At 32.9% G+C, this 15877-nt stretch overlaps 1 protein-coding gene across 2 annotated transcripts in view; it reads right to left on the bottom strand.

Annotated features, from left to right (window-relative positions):
- The window catches only part of TMEM131 (transmembrane protein 131), a 221311-nt gene that overhangs the window by 30356 nt on the left and 175078 nt on the right, over nucleotides 1-15877 (bottom strand). For both annotated transcript variants that reach the window (XM_051984665.1, XM_051984666.1), the window contains 10 exons: nucleotides 9843-9953; nucleotides 9615-9749; nucleotides 8170-8274; nucleotides 6922-7008; nucleotides 4728-4880; nucleotides 4515-4590; nucleotides 4242-4359; nucleotides 2347-2485; nucleotides 2123-2232; nucleotides 1356-1422 (listed from right to left, as the gene is read on the bottom strand). In XM_051984665.1, coding sequence (XP_051840625.1) covers nucleotides 1356-1422; nucleotides 2123-2232; nucleotides 2347-2485; nucleotides 4242-4359; nucleotides 4515-4590; nucleotides 4728-4880; nucleotides 6922-7008; nucleotides 8170-8274; nucleotides 9615-9749; nucleotides 9843-9953 — 1101 coding nt within the window. The remainder of the gene's footprint in view (nucleotides 1-1355; nucleotides 1423-2122; nucleotides 2233-2346; nucleotides 2486-4241; nucleotides 4360-4514; nucleotides 4591-4727; nucleotides 4881-6921; nucleotides 7009-8169; nucleotides 8275-9614; nucleotides 9750-9842; nucleotides 9954-15877) is intronic.

Below are 15877 nucleotides of genomic sequence, written 5' to 3'. Positions count from 1 at the left end.
AATACTCCATTTCAGCAGATCTGACACCTTTCTTTCCAAATGGGTCAAAAGAACCTCCTTCACACAACATTACAGAACCTGAGAATGGGAAGGAGCCTTGGACATCAAAGTGCTATATTAAGGCTTATTATTAATACTGTCACCATCAATATAATTAATATTATACATTGATAACATAATAATATATTAACATAAGAATAAGTCCAAAAAATGCACACATACATTAAGAGAATATTGTTTAATTGGGAATCACAACTGACTTCAATGGAATCCTATACTTCATGGGATCACCAAGATTAGCTATGAAAGACCTTCAGTGTCAGTGTGTCTCAACTGTTCGTTTTTATGTGTGATAAATCTGGGGAACAAAAAGTTAAATCACCTGTCCAGGGAGAAACACACACAGCCCAAAGAGCAGAATTGGATTCTGAACTCTTATCTCACTGTATTGTGCTGCCTTGAGTCCATTCAAGGTGCTTCATCTTGAGTACATTAAGTACTAAATAACATTGAATTAAAAAAAATGTTAAGTGAATGGGACAGACAAGTTATTGCTCTGACTTTTTGAAACCAGAGAAATTAGAGATTAATATGAGTTAGAGTACTCAAAAAAGGCTTAGTGGAGGAGGTAAGATTTGACTAGTTGTAAGGTATATAGTTCAGCAGAGAAGGGAATACCAGGTGAGATCACTGTGAGCAAAGGCATTGAGGCAAGAGTAAATGTGTCATATCTAGCAGTATATAACACTCAAATATTCACTGTCTACTTATTATTTGCAAAAAGTTCAAGTTGGGAATAAGTGGAATTAGGGAGATAAGGTATGTCTGTATGTGTGATATGAATATATTGATAGAAATATAAGTTTTCAGATAAAACTTTAAATAAGTATATTATACTTATAGATCATGAACTTTTATAGATAGATGGGGAATTTCTGAAAGGAAACAAGCAACTTTATTAATGTAATTTTGGATGATATCTTATGAAGCTAATCTAACTTTTGATTTTTAATTAATTTAAATAAGAAATGTATAAATTGATCCACCTAACCAGTAATTCTCATTGTACTCACTGACATTTTTCCTAATTCTCCACACATTTTATTTTCTTCTATATAATGACACAAAATATTATTACTATTCTATCCTCATGTAATTACTATCTAGTTTTTCCTGTCCATTAGTTTATAAAGTTATCCTTTTTCGTTTCTGAATTTCTTTAGTTCACTTAAAGACCAATAATTTGCAACCTAGTCAAATCTAAGAGCTACTAACATTTTTTCTCTTACATATTGTACAGCAACCCCAGTTACTGTGATTTTCTTAGAATTTTATTATGAATGTTAAAGACTTACACAGTTTCTGAAGACTTGGAATTCTAATGTTCTCAAATCTAGATTTGCCATTTTACTCAAGTTAAACCTAAAATAAAAATACATATTACTTTGTAAATAGCATAATAAAAATAACTTTAATTGAAGAACTATTTATCAAGTTGACAATTTCAAATATCTTTTATTTCTAGGGCAGATAATGCAGATTAACAAAAATATAAAACTGCTAAATTTGAGAGACTGGTTTTCTTTTTCTTCACAAATTGTTCAGGTAGACATTTTTGTCACATTTTGTTGACTTCTGCATAAAAGTTCCAGAAGAACAAAGGACTACATCTTTAGAGCTAAAATGGACATTGGAAGAATAGGAAACTGAGGTCCAAAGTTATAAAGCTGGTAAGGAGCAGAGATGAGAGCTGAATCCAGGTTATATGACTATAAATTAAGTGTTATTTACACTGTACTGCATTTAAGTTAATTTTCCTCCTCTAATCAAGACCTGCATCCTTCACTTTCAATACTAATTCTTCACAGAGTTCCAATGCTACTATATAGAGATGAAGTCATAGACACGGGTCTATGATTTCTCTTGGTAGAGGAAACTCCCTGCCCAAAGGCAGGTCAGCACCTTTGCTCCAAGCCCTGTGCAATTAAGGGATTGGTCCCTTAACAGCCTATATATGACAGAGATGGGACTCTGGCTTTGAGGCAAAAGGTTGTTTGAGCACAATGTCAAGCTACCTTTCACTAAGAAAAAAAAAGAGCTTAATTACTTAAATAATGTTTACCTTTCCAGTAGTTTATCTACAAAGGCTGAAGGATTAGAATACAAAGCCATAGGAACGAACTGAACATGAACAGGAACATCTGCTGGGTTTTCTAAAACAATTTTTTCTTCCTGAAAGAAAATAACATAAGATCAAACTTTGGATTTCTACTAATTACAGGAAGGAGTAGACATTATGTAACAAAACTCTCTAAGTCCAAAAACATTGTCATTCTGAATACTTACAGAAGAGCTATTTATATTTGTAAGTGGGAAACTCAAGAATCGAGGGGAACTAACTATAGATGGCCAGGACAGCTCTGCAGTAATTTTTGATACTACATTTTTCTGAAGGTCTGTATCCACTTCAAACATAGTAGTCAATCTAAAAAAAAAAAAAAAAAGAAAAGAAAAAAAAAAAGTTTTAAACATACGATAAAAACAAAATCCTTAAATTTCCTGAGTACAAGAAGTTATAACTCTCACTAAGTTTGTGTAGTTGGGAAATTTAACTCTCAACTGAAAATACAGACTTATTTTACTTTCTAATCTTTTCCAATGCTTTAATGTCATTTTAGTTTTATCTCTTTTAGCATTTTAAGTGTAACAATTTTGCTGTCTTATCTTATTTTATTCTTCTATACTGTCTCAAAGTTGAATTTGTCCAAAAGTTATATATCTTAAAAATAATATCAAGAATATGTATAGAAGAACTGTATGTGTTTAACATATATTGGATTATCTATTGTCTAGGGAGGGGGGATGGGAGGAAGAGAGGATGAAAAATTTGGAACACAAAAGTTTTTGCAAGAAAGGGTGAATGTTGAAAACTAACTTTGCAGGTATTTTGAAAATAAAAAGCTATTTTAAAAAAGGGAAAAATAGTATCAAGAATGCTACATTTAAAAGTGGAAATTTTTTCAATGTATTCTCTGTGAATGCAAAACATAAAATTGTACCAATAACTATTCTAAGTCAGATATTTTAAAAAAAAAAAAAAAGGATAGGCATTAAGAGGGATGTCATAAATTCCATATATCCCAAAAGGGAATTATGTATTTTTTAAATGAGTATATTTCAATGATTAAGGTTAACTTTGATTCCCATAAAATCTTGCTTGTCTAGATTAGAAATCAAGATATGAGGCAAGAGGAATTTTTGGAAGCAAAAGGAAACAATCAGCTATACTAGTTGAAACCTAAGCTCTCTTCCTAGTATTAACAAACATTATAGACAAAAAATATGGGATCCCATTAGACAGATAATGGTGGTATAAGATTAATGTCATCTTTTTAAGTGGATTTAAATTTTAAAAATTAAATTATAAGTCAACTGCATGAAACTCAAAGCACTTATTCCTATAATAATGATGTTATAAATGGTATTTTGATTCCAAAGCTAATTTACAAAAGTCAATTTAATCCATAATGTAATATCATAGAGATTATAGTACTAGTATTCTAAATTTACCTTTCTTTAAATTATTACATGTGTACTTTTCCAATACAAATGCAGGAGTATCAAGAGTGCATTATACTTGGCACAACTAATAGTGTATTAAAGAGTAGTGGGATGGCATTAGGAGATCAGGAGAAGATTGTTGGGGCTCTAAAGCAACTGGGATGGGCACAAGAGAAAAATGAATAAAGCAGCTCTTTATAATATAACAAAGTTTCATTTTCAAGCTGTCGGATTCTCCCCTTCCCCCCTCCCCCCCAGGTGTCAAAAGCAGGTTTGAACTATGCCATTGTGAAAACAAAAAACCCGAGGAGTAAAAGTTTTCAGGAGAGGTGACTTTGCTTTTTAAATATAAATGAAATATTCTTAATGGATGTTAGCCAAAATAATAGCTTAATTTACTTCCTTAGCTATTTTAAAAGCTTGGACAATAATTCCTCAGTTTATAATAGAATTCATCTATCAATTGATGTAACAAAGAAATAATCATTTGGGCTCAAACACCTATTAATTAATTTACTTTCTGGCGAGGCAATTAGGGTTAAATGACTTTCCTAGAGTCACACAAGTGTCTGAGGCTGGATTTGAACTCAAGTCTTCCTGACTCTGGAGCTGCTATCTATCATGCGGCTGCCCCTCAAAAACCTACTGAGAATTAGGATAATTAGAACATAAGGACTCACCTATGACCTGCATTATCTTTTATTCCTGTCCATGTTCTGAATAAGTTTTCATGCAAATCCCAATCAGAATCCCACAAATCTTCTTGCATTGCTAGGCCATGTTGTACTTTAGGTTCAGCTAAAACAAAGTCAATTTATTTTAAATTACAAACACACGTACACACACACACACACACAAAGAAAGCATTACCTTTTATGTAATTTCTATAAATATGGTGGGGATGGGTGAATTGGAAGAAAAAAATAATTTTGCTAGAATCCATGTTTACTTACATTTGGACAGAAAAGGCAATCCAACATAGCAATGATCCCCACACTGTAAACTAGGATCAAAATAAATGTTTGCTATCTGTAAATAAAAAAGAGAACCAATTATTAAAAACTAGATTGACCCTGAAAAAAATTTCAAACCAACTATAAAATACAGAAACTATTAAGTTAGAATTATTCTATAGACACAATAAACAAATTTTGTTTTTTACAAACCTTAGATTTTTTTCCTGGCTCTAGTTCTTCTTTATTGCTCTTTAGTCGCTTGTAGTAAAATCGTACATCTTCTGATAATGAACGTATATGCTGTATTTTTACCTTCTGTGAGAAGGAACTCATAACATTTAAACTTTGATGAACTATCTTACCCTGAAGTTAGAAAAAACAACTCATTAGTACACTATTGTGCTTTTTTTTTTTAAAAAACAATGCACAGAGCAAGATTATTGTATAAATATATATACATAGGATCCAACATATTTTAACATATTTCACATATATTGGATTACTTGCCATTTAGGGAAGAGGTGGGGGGAAGGAGGGGAAAATGTGAAATACAAGGTTTTGTAAAGATGAATGTTGAAAATTATCCATGCATATGTTTTGAAAATAAAAAATTTTAATAAAAAAATTAAATTAAATTAAAAAATAAAAATTGTATACCCAAATAAAAGAACAAAATAGAAACAACAAAATGCATATTTCAGAGAAGACTGGCATTTATTTGCCCAAGAAACCAAAGGCCAAAGAATGTTAAGAAATCAAAAAAATCTATAAATCAGGTTTGTGAATGAGAAAATAAACAACTTTTCAAAGTTACAGTAAGCTAGGAGAAAATTAATGGCCAAATCACTGTAGCTTTGTCTGGCTGAATTAAGTAAAATATTTAATCATTAAAGCTATTAAAATATTCTTCTCATGCTGTTATATCAATGGATGAAATAGTGAACCTGAGCATATAACCAAAGAATTTAAACAATTAAAAATAGTTTTAAGCCACATTCAGCTCAGTATTGTGACAGAAAAAGTTGAAATATCTATCCTGCACACCAGAGCAGTAAGTCTAGATATATTCTATTCAAAGGAAAGGTAGGTTTCTTTTCAGGGACAAAATATGATTAGTGTAAAAAGAAATTGGCTAGAGATAAAGTTAAAGATAAAGTTTTCAGATACAATGTTAAATTGGCACATATGCTATAATTCTGGGGAAGGGGAAATATCAGTGATATTATTCACTTATGAGCTAGTTAGCACCTTCTTAAAACAGCTTTTTGTCTTTTAAGTTGAAGTGAACCTAATAACATTAATACCATTTCAGTTTATTCAACACTGAATTTTATCTTTTTTTTTTTTTTTTTTTTTTTTAGGGGGTGTGTGTGTGTGTGTGTGTGTGTGTGTGTGTGTGTGAGAATTCTCAGAAGTTTGAAAACCTTTATCACACTCCATGTCTAATTTCTGATTCAGCAGTAGATTGAGGAAAAATGAATAGAAAGGGAAAAAAAAGTGAATGAGCTCAACAGTAAGGAAGCATGGACAAAACTACCTGTTATGAGCCATTAAAACAAACAAGTATTACATTCAAAAATGTTAATTTTTTTGGTTTACAAGTTTGGATAATTTAATTTCTACAGATAAGACTATCATTTTCTTATTTATGATTCATTGAGCTATAATTCAAGAGTACAGTTATGCTAACACATGACATTAATACTTCCTTTCCACAAGGTAACTGAAGTGATGAATATAAAATAATTTATATTCAGTAAAACTTTAGTCATCTGATAATGAGTAGCTTGAAGTATTATCTACTTCTAAGTTATCATTAGTATTCTCTACCAAGATGATTTTAAAGACTTTTGAAAATAATAATTTAAAATATACTTAGAATTAAAAATTAATCTGGTCTTATAATCTAGGATCTAGAGCTACTCAAATACTTAATTTGAATGAATATTAAAACAAAGCATCTTGTTTCTACAAGGATGTTTTCTCTATTCCCTCCTTCATTAGTACTTTCCCCTCCTAGTACTTCCTCATTGTGGTTAAAGAAACAAGGTGGGGAAGAAAACATTTTGGGGAAAGATGAATTAAATAAGCATTATCAAGAATCTAGTGGTCTAACTAAATAAGGAATCTAGCCTGAATTAGGAAATGGAGTAGAGAGAGGAGGTCAGAGGTTATAGGACATAGTTCTGACCAAAGATTAAATTCTATATGATACTGAATTGATCAAAATTTTTATTTTGAATCTGCTCAATTTTGAATTAATGTTTTAAAAAACTTCTTAAGTATAATGCATTTTTCCCTAATTTGCACTTCTTCTTACTACAAAATTAGTCCTGCTTTTAAAAACGATTGATAAAGTTTTAGATAAAGCTCCGACAAATATTTTAAATGAATTTTATCTTACTGGAAAGGAAGGTGGAAGAACAATGTGCTTTGGGGAGCAAGTCAAGGAACCTACTGCGATCACAGCCTTCACAGGAATTGTTAAGATCTGTAGGAGAAAAAAAGCGAGATATAGGAAAAAAAAAATGTATTTAGCTTGGCCTCCTTAAAACATAACAATTACAAATGAAATCAAGCAAGCTTTGGTATGTATGTGTCAAGAGTCCTTGGTGATATTTAAATTTAAATGAACCACAGGTGTCATTTATCAAACATCTTCAGATGTTAAAGGTTTATTAATAATGATAACTCATATTTACATAGTTTTAAAAGTTTTACATGGGGCTTTCCTATAAAATATACCTAAAAGACAACCAAATTTCAAAGTAGTTTCAGGTGAACAATTCATATAATCTCTAATTGAATAGTAAATAATAAATGTCAGAATAGGAACAGAAATAAAATTTTCACACAGCAAAGATTTTCTAGGTCACTGAAATCAAACCTAGGAGGACCTTTTCTCTATGTGTACTTGTAAAATAGCAAAGTAGGCCGACATTCATGTTCTTTGACAAAATTTTAATGTAGTTTAAAAAAAAATCACTGGGATCTAACAGTGCATAACTACTGAAAGAAAGTAAGACTATTTCAAAGCCCTTAAAAATTTATCAGAAATATATCACAATACTCCATTGAAAGCATTATTTTAATGTATCACATCAAACTTTTCTGATACCACCCTTCAAGACTATAATGACTTTTTATGATGATATGTCAGACTGGTTTATTTAGAAGTCATATACTATTTATCTTGCTTTCATCCTTCTTTTCAAAAATACAGTGGACTATTTAATCTTTTGAATGTTCCTTAATTGAATTAACTTTTTTTCAGATCATTATCTTGTCAATAAAGACTGTAGTCTTGATAATTAAAATCTATTTTAAAAAAACATAGCATAGGAGAAATCATGTTTCAGTTATTATACAGATTTAGTTAAAATGTTTCAGTCTAATGAAATTCAAGAAAGATGCTAGATATATTATTCCTTTTCAAATACAGAAATGACATAGCAAGGCATTTTTCTAAAATTTCTTTCATAATTAAGAGGCTTGGATTCTTAAGTAAATACATGCTAGTTTTTCCTACATGCTAGTTTTTACTAATTTTTCAATAGGGCACAAATTTTCAATTTCTTAGAGAATTGTAAAATATAGTTAAAATGGAGAAGAGAAAAGAATTTCATAAAAAACTTCTGACATTTAGCATTACCTCATAATCTGTTGTTATCTGTATGGCTCCATCATGAATTCCTTCAAGTTCTTTTGCAATTAATTTGACTCTGAATACAGCAAAATAGCCAGAAGTTAATATTACCTGTATGTGGAAGAAATGATAGATAATTAGCCCTACTCAGCAGATTCCTTCAATAAAATGAATAAGGATGCTACAATAATCACTTCAATTTGAACCCTAAAATTCAAAGTGTAACACCAAGTTAAGATTCAAAAGAAATAGGATTCTTACTCATATATATTTACACAGCCTAGAGACAGAACAGGACCTTAAGGGGGGTATAAAGTTCAAGATAGAGGTTATATAATAAAGTTCAAGATAGAGGCTATATAATACTATAAGTAAATGGGTATACATCCTCTCACAGCCCCCTGACCCAAAAAAGTGAAGCTAGTTTTGTATGAAAATTCTGACAATCAGTAAAATTCTAAAATTCTAATTTTCAATTTTGTCAAATGAGTTTCCCTTAAATTCACTAAAATCTCTAATAGATCTTTGGCAACAATTTCCAAAATATTATCGGAATCTCAATAATGATTTGTTTTGTTTTTTTTTTTGTCAACATTTCAAATACTAGATAATGTATAGGAAGTAATTTAAACTCTATTTCTTCTTTTATACTGTTAAGTCCATCTTAGTGCCCCAAATAGATAAGGGGGCACTATTGCTCACACTGGTAACTTCCCCTCTTCCTTACCCATTTCAGCATCTAAAATGACATTGTTATATTTGGAGAATGGGAAGACAAACAGGTTTGACAGTGACAAATGTGGAACAGGGAGACTAAAGCAGACATATAGCTCATGGTAGAACTAATTCTTAGTACCTCAGCTACATTATCCCTATGCTCTATAAAACGCTTTTTGCTATCTTTTTGGGGATGGATCTAATATTGTCCCATTAGGTGGCTTTTGAAAACAGGAGATTTAAATGATAGTTTAAAATCTTCCTTTGCTATATTGCTTTTCATGCTACAGAGAATATATAACCTTGCTTCCTATATAACTTTTTATTTCAATGCAGTAACTGTAATATATGGGCTAGCTCCCTGGAAGGCCTGGGGTCAGCTCTCTCTCCTCCTGGAGTCACTAAAGTCTTTCCTCCTCATCCTGTACCCAAGTGCCTCTGGACTCTCTCGCTCCCACATTTCTCCGACCTCCAATCCTTGCCTAGGATTATCTTAACACCATTCAGCAAGCACCAGGGTGAGAAAAGCCATTATCCAAACATATGCTAATAGAGTCATCTCACATAGAATAGATAATTAGCCTTAAGCCTTTGGTTGTCTGATTCAAGCACACCTTTTTGGAGTTTCAGCCCTCTACAAGTACTATCAAATAAGTATTAGCCAAAAGTGTTCAACAGGTGTACAAAAGTCTTATTACCTCACATTAAAGAAGAGGTAATAAAAGTGTACTTACTGATGACTGATCTGGTACAGGGGAGTTTTCCAATTCTGGAAGGATGGAGATAACAGTAGTTCTGTTGCCCTTCTCCGTAGTTAAAAGTTCTATGGTTAGACCATCTCCTATAACATGCCAGCTTTTAATAGCCAACTTGAAAAAAAATAACAAAAAACAATGATTTCACTACCAAAGTGTGAAGACCTACATTTTTTTTCTATAAGGAAAAAAAAAAAGATTCCTTACCTCAATTGGATTGCTGTTTATAATTGCAAATAACATATTACTTGCTTCTGTAGCACTAAGTATGCCAAAATCTATAAAGCGTTCCTCCATTTTGGGGGATAACACAAAATACTAGAAGGATTGAAAAAGATATTAAAAGATGTTAAGTTCAGCATTTGAAGTTCCAAAACACAAATATTCACATAATGTAACAATTATGTTTGAGATATGTATATATAAAGAGAAATAAAGTAGCATCATAAAGATATGAAAAATACTCTTTTTGACATGGATGCTATATTTCAGAACTTCATAAGGTGATAAATTATTTAAATCATTAGGGACAACAAACCTAGCTGGCTATCTATTTTCTAGGCAAATAGCAGTGTTAATATATGAGGAAAATATAGAATATGATGCACATTTGAGGCAGTTTAAATTTTTTTTTGGAAATTGTATAATTAAAAACAAAATCAAGTATGGATTTTATGTATGTAAAGAGGCACATATAAATAAGAATGGCTAAGATATGATAAAATGTCATAAAATCTTACTGGTTTTCATGTTGAAAATCTTTCACTTTTTTCCCTAGATTTTCTTTGGCATGTCAAATTAAGTATGTTTGAAGAAATCATCCTTCCCCTAAAACTTGCCTTTTGTTTCTAACTTTGCTAATTTTATTAACAACATCACTATTCTTCTAATCACACAGCTTCAAGACCTTTTCTCTTACTTCTCATATTCATTAGACTCTAGGATTATCTATTTGGATCTGGAAGAAAGCTTAAGAATCATCTAGTTCAGTTTTTTCATTTGTAAAATAAGGAAATTGAGGCCCAGAGAAAGCAAGATCTTGTCTTAGCCATTCTGGCAATAATTAGCAGTGTCAAAATTCAAATTTAGGACTTTGATTTCAAATCTGCTACTCTTCCCGCTGCATCATGCTGCCTTCCCAACTGTCTGACAAGGAAATAATGAAAAATCTTTTATTAAACACTGTATGAAAAGCACCTTTTTTTTTTTTTAAGGTAGTTCCTCACATTTATACCCATAGGAGATTTCAGCAACAAATCAGATAGAAAGACCCAATGTGGTTAAGGTAAGGTGACAAAACAGATGGTAAACCTTCTTTAATACCTTACCACTAAAAAAACCCCAAACACCTTGTTTTTGATGTTGAGCCATATAATGAGGGGAAGTACTTTTGTACTAACAATTCCTTGGTCCCAGGGGTCTTCAGTAACTGGCTGCTTAGGAGGTAGGAACAGCCACAATCAGCAGGAGCAGATTTCCATAACAGTGGCTTTCCTGGAAGAAGCCTTAGGGCTGGGAGTGCAGTATGGGGAGGAGGCTGGCCCTTACTATTTCTAGGACTTTTGGGCTATCTCTGTTGGGACTTTTTAGGAAAAGCAGTATAAGAAATGATGGCAGGAGTGGGTCATGCTTGGTCCATATTTTCCTTCTTCTCTCATTTGAGGTATCTGGCTGCTTTCCTCACAGGTGTGATTTAGAGACTGTTCTTTTCCCTATCCAGCCTGTACTGGACTGTACATAAGTGCAATACATAAATTGTTTTTTTTTTTTTTTTTTTATTCCTTTGGACTGTAGTGCTTGATTGACAACATATAAACAATTCCTTGGACACTGTAAGCATTATAATTTGTCTGCTACTCTTTTGCAAACTCTTATCACTTGTTACCATCCTTCCTATCCCTATACTATTTAATCACTAGCTACTTAAAGTGAACTATTCCTAATTCTATTTCCTGTTCTCCTATCACTATACTTTTTAAACCTATCATATCCATATCCAACTCTGTCCACACCTTCCATTGTGCTCTTTTTCAATTCCTGCTGTAGAATGAATAAACTTCTGTTCATTTTTTAAATCTTTTATATTTTTTCTATTTATTTACTCTTGTTAAAATCTGATAAGCCCAATGTGTACCTTTTTTATACTCCTGGCACATGTGTCCTGGTAGGAGACTTGGAATCCATTTTCCTAAAATCACTTCCAGAGTTCCCTGTTTACTATTATTACTTAGAAACTTCTCCTTTGAAGTTTACTATTGAACACTTTTTACCCTATGTAGATCAAAGCAGTTGCTACCTTTTGGCTGCCATAGGTAATTCTCCCTTTCTTCAAGGTGTTTCTCGAACCAGATACACAGTTTCCTTTAGTACCTCAATTGTTGACCTACTAATCAACTTCAATATTCATGTGAATGCTTCCTTAAACATCTGAATCCTCCAATCTTAAATCTCCAAACCTACTGTACCACACTCAACTTCAACTATACAAAGGAACTGTTGTGTCCTGAATCAAACATTATCTTCTTTGATCAAAAATTCCTGATAACTTTTATTTATTTGTTTTTATTTTATTAAAGCTTTTTATTTACAAAACATGAGCATGGGTAATTTTTCAACACTGATTCTTGCAAAGCCTTCTGTTCCAAATTATCCCCTCCTTCCCCCATCCCCTTTCTTTTAGACAGCAGGTAGTCCAATACATGTTAAATGTTAAATCCAATATATGTATACATATTTATAGTTATCTTGCAGCACAAGAAAAATTGGATCAAGAAGGAAAAAAAACTAAGACAACAAAATTCAATCAAACAACAACAGAAATAGTGAGAATGCAATGTTGTGTTCCATACTCAGTCCCCACAGTCCTCTCTCTGATGTAGATGTCTCTTTTCATCACTGAACAATTGGAACTGGTCTGAATTATATCATTGTTGAAGAGAGCTACGATTCCTGATAACTTTTGACCATCATTCAACTTCTCAACTCTCCTATACCCTATTTTCACTGTCACTGCAAGCCTGACTACTCTCTCAACTCCTCTGTACTTTCTTAGGACATTATCTTTGCTCTAACTTTATTTCTCTCCTTCACAATTTAAACCTGGTAGTTAATAAATTCAACTCTATAGTATTCTCATCCCGTGAATTCCTTGCCCTTTTGTTCTATGATGCTCATCCTTTGCTCAATCCCAGTCCTGGATTATTCCCACATTCTGCCCACTTGTTCCTAAAGAGTTGGTGTTAGTTACATTACTTTGCTAACTTGGTATACTACATATTTATGTGACCTAAATTCTATGTTGTTTTCAGTGCAGGAAGGTAATGTTTTAATATCCTCTGAATTGATTTTCTGTCTCACATTTAATGCTATTCCAAACCTCTTTGCTCCTCAAGTCTCTCCTACTTCCCTTTCCCCTCTGCCTTTTAGCTGAGCATTTCACATTGGGTTTTGCTAAGAAAAATGAGGCCATTCACTTTATTTTCCCAGCCTCAAACCCCTTAACATCATCTTCCTACTCTCTTCCTTCTGTTTCTAGGAATGAGATAGTTCTCATTCTGCCAAATTCAAAGCCTATACCTTTGCACTTGATTCTATTCTCTCCCTTCTTCCTTAACTTGTTTAATGATTATACAAACATACATTTTGTGTGTGTGTATTCTTCCTGTTTCCTCTGCCTCCCCTAGAATTATGAATGGTCATTGGTAGAACCTTAGTTCTAACAGCTTTAAAAGTTATTTGTTTTCCCAGTGTTGTTGTTAGTGTATAAATTATTTTGGTTCTGCTCATCTTCTTAAGTTTATAAATATTTTCAAAATCATTCATTTTTATATTAATTTTATGAGTATAAAATGTTCTTCTGATTCTGATTATATCCCCCTGCATTAGTTCAATTAAGTCTTTTCATAATCTCTCTGAAATCTTATTTTCTCATTTCTTAACAGCTCTGTTGTATTCCATCACATTCATGTAACCACAACTCCCTAACCCATTCCTCAATGGATGGACACTTCCTTCATTCCTTTCCAGGGAGCAAACCTGAATCACCACCTCCACAAGACTTTGTCTTCCATGCCAGAGAAATCACCGCACCTCTTCTCACATTACAAGTATGCATGGCCTAGCCTTACCTAAGATTGGCTGATTCTGCTAGAGGCTAAGGAGGAGGCTCAGACCAACATCTCATTCCTTTTAAAATTACATTCCCAATTCTCCACAGGTCCACAAGCAGGATACTTTCATCTCCCCCCCCCCCCCCCCCCCATTAGAAAGTAAGTAGCTGGGGGAAGAGACTTTCTGCATTTATTTGTATTTCCAGTGCTTAGAGTGCCAGGCACTTGGTGTAAGAGCTTAATAAATACTTGTGAAACTGACTAACTTCATAGATATAAAGAAATCCCAGAAATACAGGAAACTCCCTCTACAAACGCAGATGTGTATCTGCTCAGCTTTTGTTGTTACCATCACTTGTGTCTGACTCTCGGTGACTGCATTTGGGGTTTTCTTGGCAAAGGTGCAGTGGGAGGAGAGGATTCTGGACAGTCAGCAGAATAGGTCAGTACATTTCAAGCTTTCCAGATTTCCCCACAAACAGAATAAATCTGGGCCTCAGGACATAGAGTGGTGAAAAATCAAGAAGACTTGGGACAGGAGAGGGGGGATGCTCCAGGTACAATCCAAGAAAATCTGAAGAAAGATACTGGGCTGGGGATTAATCAGTGTGAAATACAAACATTTCCAGGTTAGCTCAGCAGAAACACTAAGTGAGGACCCCTAGGTATGGTGGGAGCCTCAGTAGGAACCACAGAGACTTTCACCTCCCAGATCATTTGTGGAGTCCTGCTCTGCACTGAGACATGAGTCTGGGGGAAAAGGAACCAGCACACTTGATAAGTGCAGAGGCATGGGGCAGGGGTGCTGCCAAATCACCGGGAGAGCTAAAGGGAAGCACATCTCCCCACTCTATAATTAGAGGTGCTTCAACTAATACCTCTTACTTAAAAAATGAACTGGCAAAGAAGAAAGAATCCCACCAAAGAAACTACGAACAGAGTTCCTCTTCAGAGGAGGACATAAAAATAACCTTCTACCCCAAAGAATAATGTGAAATGGCTCCTTGACCAGAGAGAGAATTTATAGAAGAATTCAAAAAAGAATTTAAAAATCAAATGAGAGACATTAAGAAAAAACTTAAAAACCCAATAAAAACAAGATTATGGATGGGAAAGTTAACTAACTAGAAGAGGAGATACACAAGCTTAAAAATGAAAATAATTCTTTGAAAATTAGAATTGGGCAGGGGGAAGCCAGTGAAATTTATGAGAAACCAAAAAATAACAAAACAGATGATAAAGAATGAGTAAATAGAATAGAATGTGAAACATAAGAAAAATGCAAATCTGGAGAAGAGATCAAGAAGAGAAAAATGTAAGAATAATTGAACTGCTTGAAAGTTGTAACCAAAAAAAGAACCTTGACACAATAATGTAAGAAATAATAATAAAAAAAAAATATCCTAGAGTGATTAAACATGAAGGGAAAATATTAAGAGAAAAAACCCCAATAATCACTATCACTACCTCAATGGGATCCTTTGTGGAAAACACATAAGAATATTATTGCCAAATTTCAAAACCCCCAGATCAAAGAGAAAATTTTGCAAGAAACAAGAAAAAAACCCAAAAAACAAATACCCTATAATGAGAATTGTATAAGACTTATCAGCAATCACAATAAAAGATTACAGATTCTGGAATCACATCAACCAACAATCAAAAAAACTAGGCTTGCAGCCAAAAACCATTCAGCAAAGTTATCTATAATATTGAATGAGAAAAATGGGACATTCAATGAACTTGAAGATTTTCAGAACTTTCTATCAACCAAACCTGAAATTAATAGAAAATTTAACTTATAAAAGCCATTATCAAAGATTAATTTCAAGGAACTCAACATGGACAAATTAGTTTTTTACATGGCAATGTATATCATGTGTTTAAGATTCACATTAACAATATGGTAGCTCAAAAGAAACATTGGGGCAGAGTTAAAGTAACAATAGTAATTATACAAATGAGATGAAGAGGAAGAGTAGACACAGAGGCCTTAGAAGGGAGAGAAGGGCATGTAGTTCTGAAATCCTGTTCACATTGGTTAAATAGGCAACACTACATATATAAAATGAAGTTATAGCACTCTCCAATATCTATAAATTAATAAGAGGGGAAGGATGGGGGAAGGATGGG

The sequence above is a fragment of the Antechinus flavipes genome, chromosome 3 (genome assembly GCF_016432865.1).
Source record: "Antechinus flavipes isolate AdamAnt ecotype Samford, QLD, Australia chromosome 3, AdamAnt_v2, whole genome shotgun sequence".
NCBI lineage: Eukaryota > Metazoa > Chordata > Mammalia > Dasyuromorphia > Dasyuridae > Antechinus > Antechinus flavipes.
Note: the sequence above shows the minus strand (reverse complement) of the source record. Positions and strands in the feature narration are given on the sequence as shown.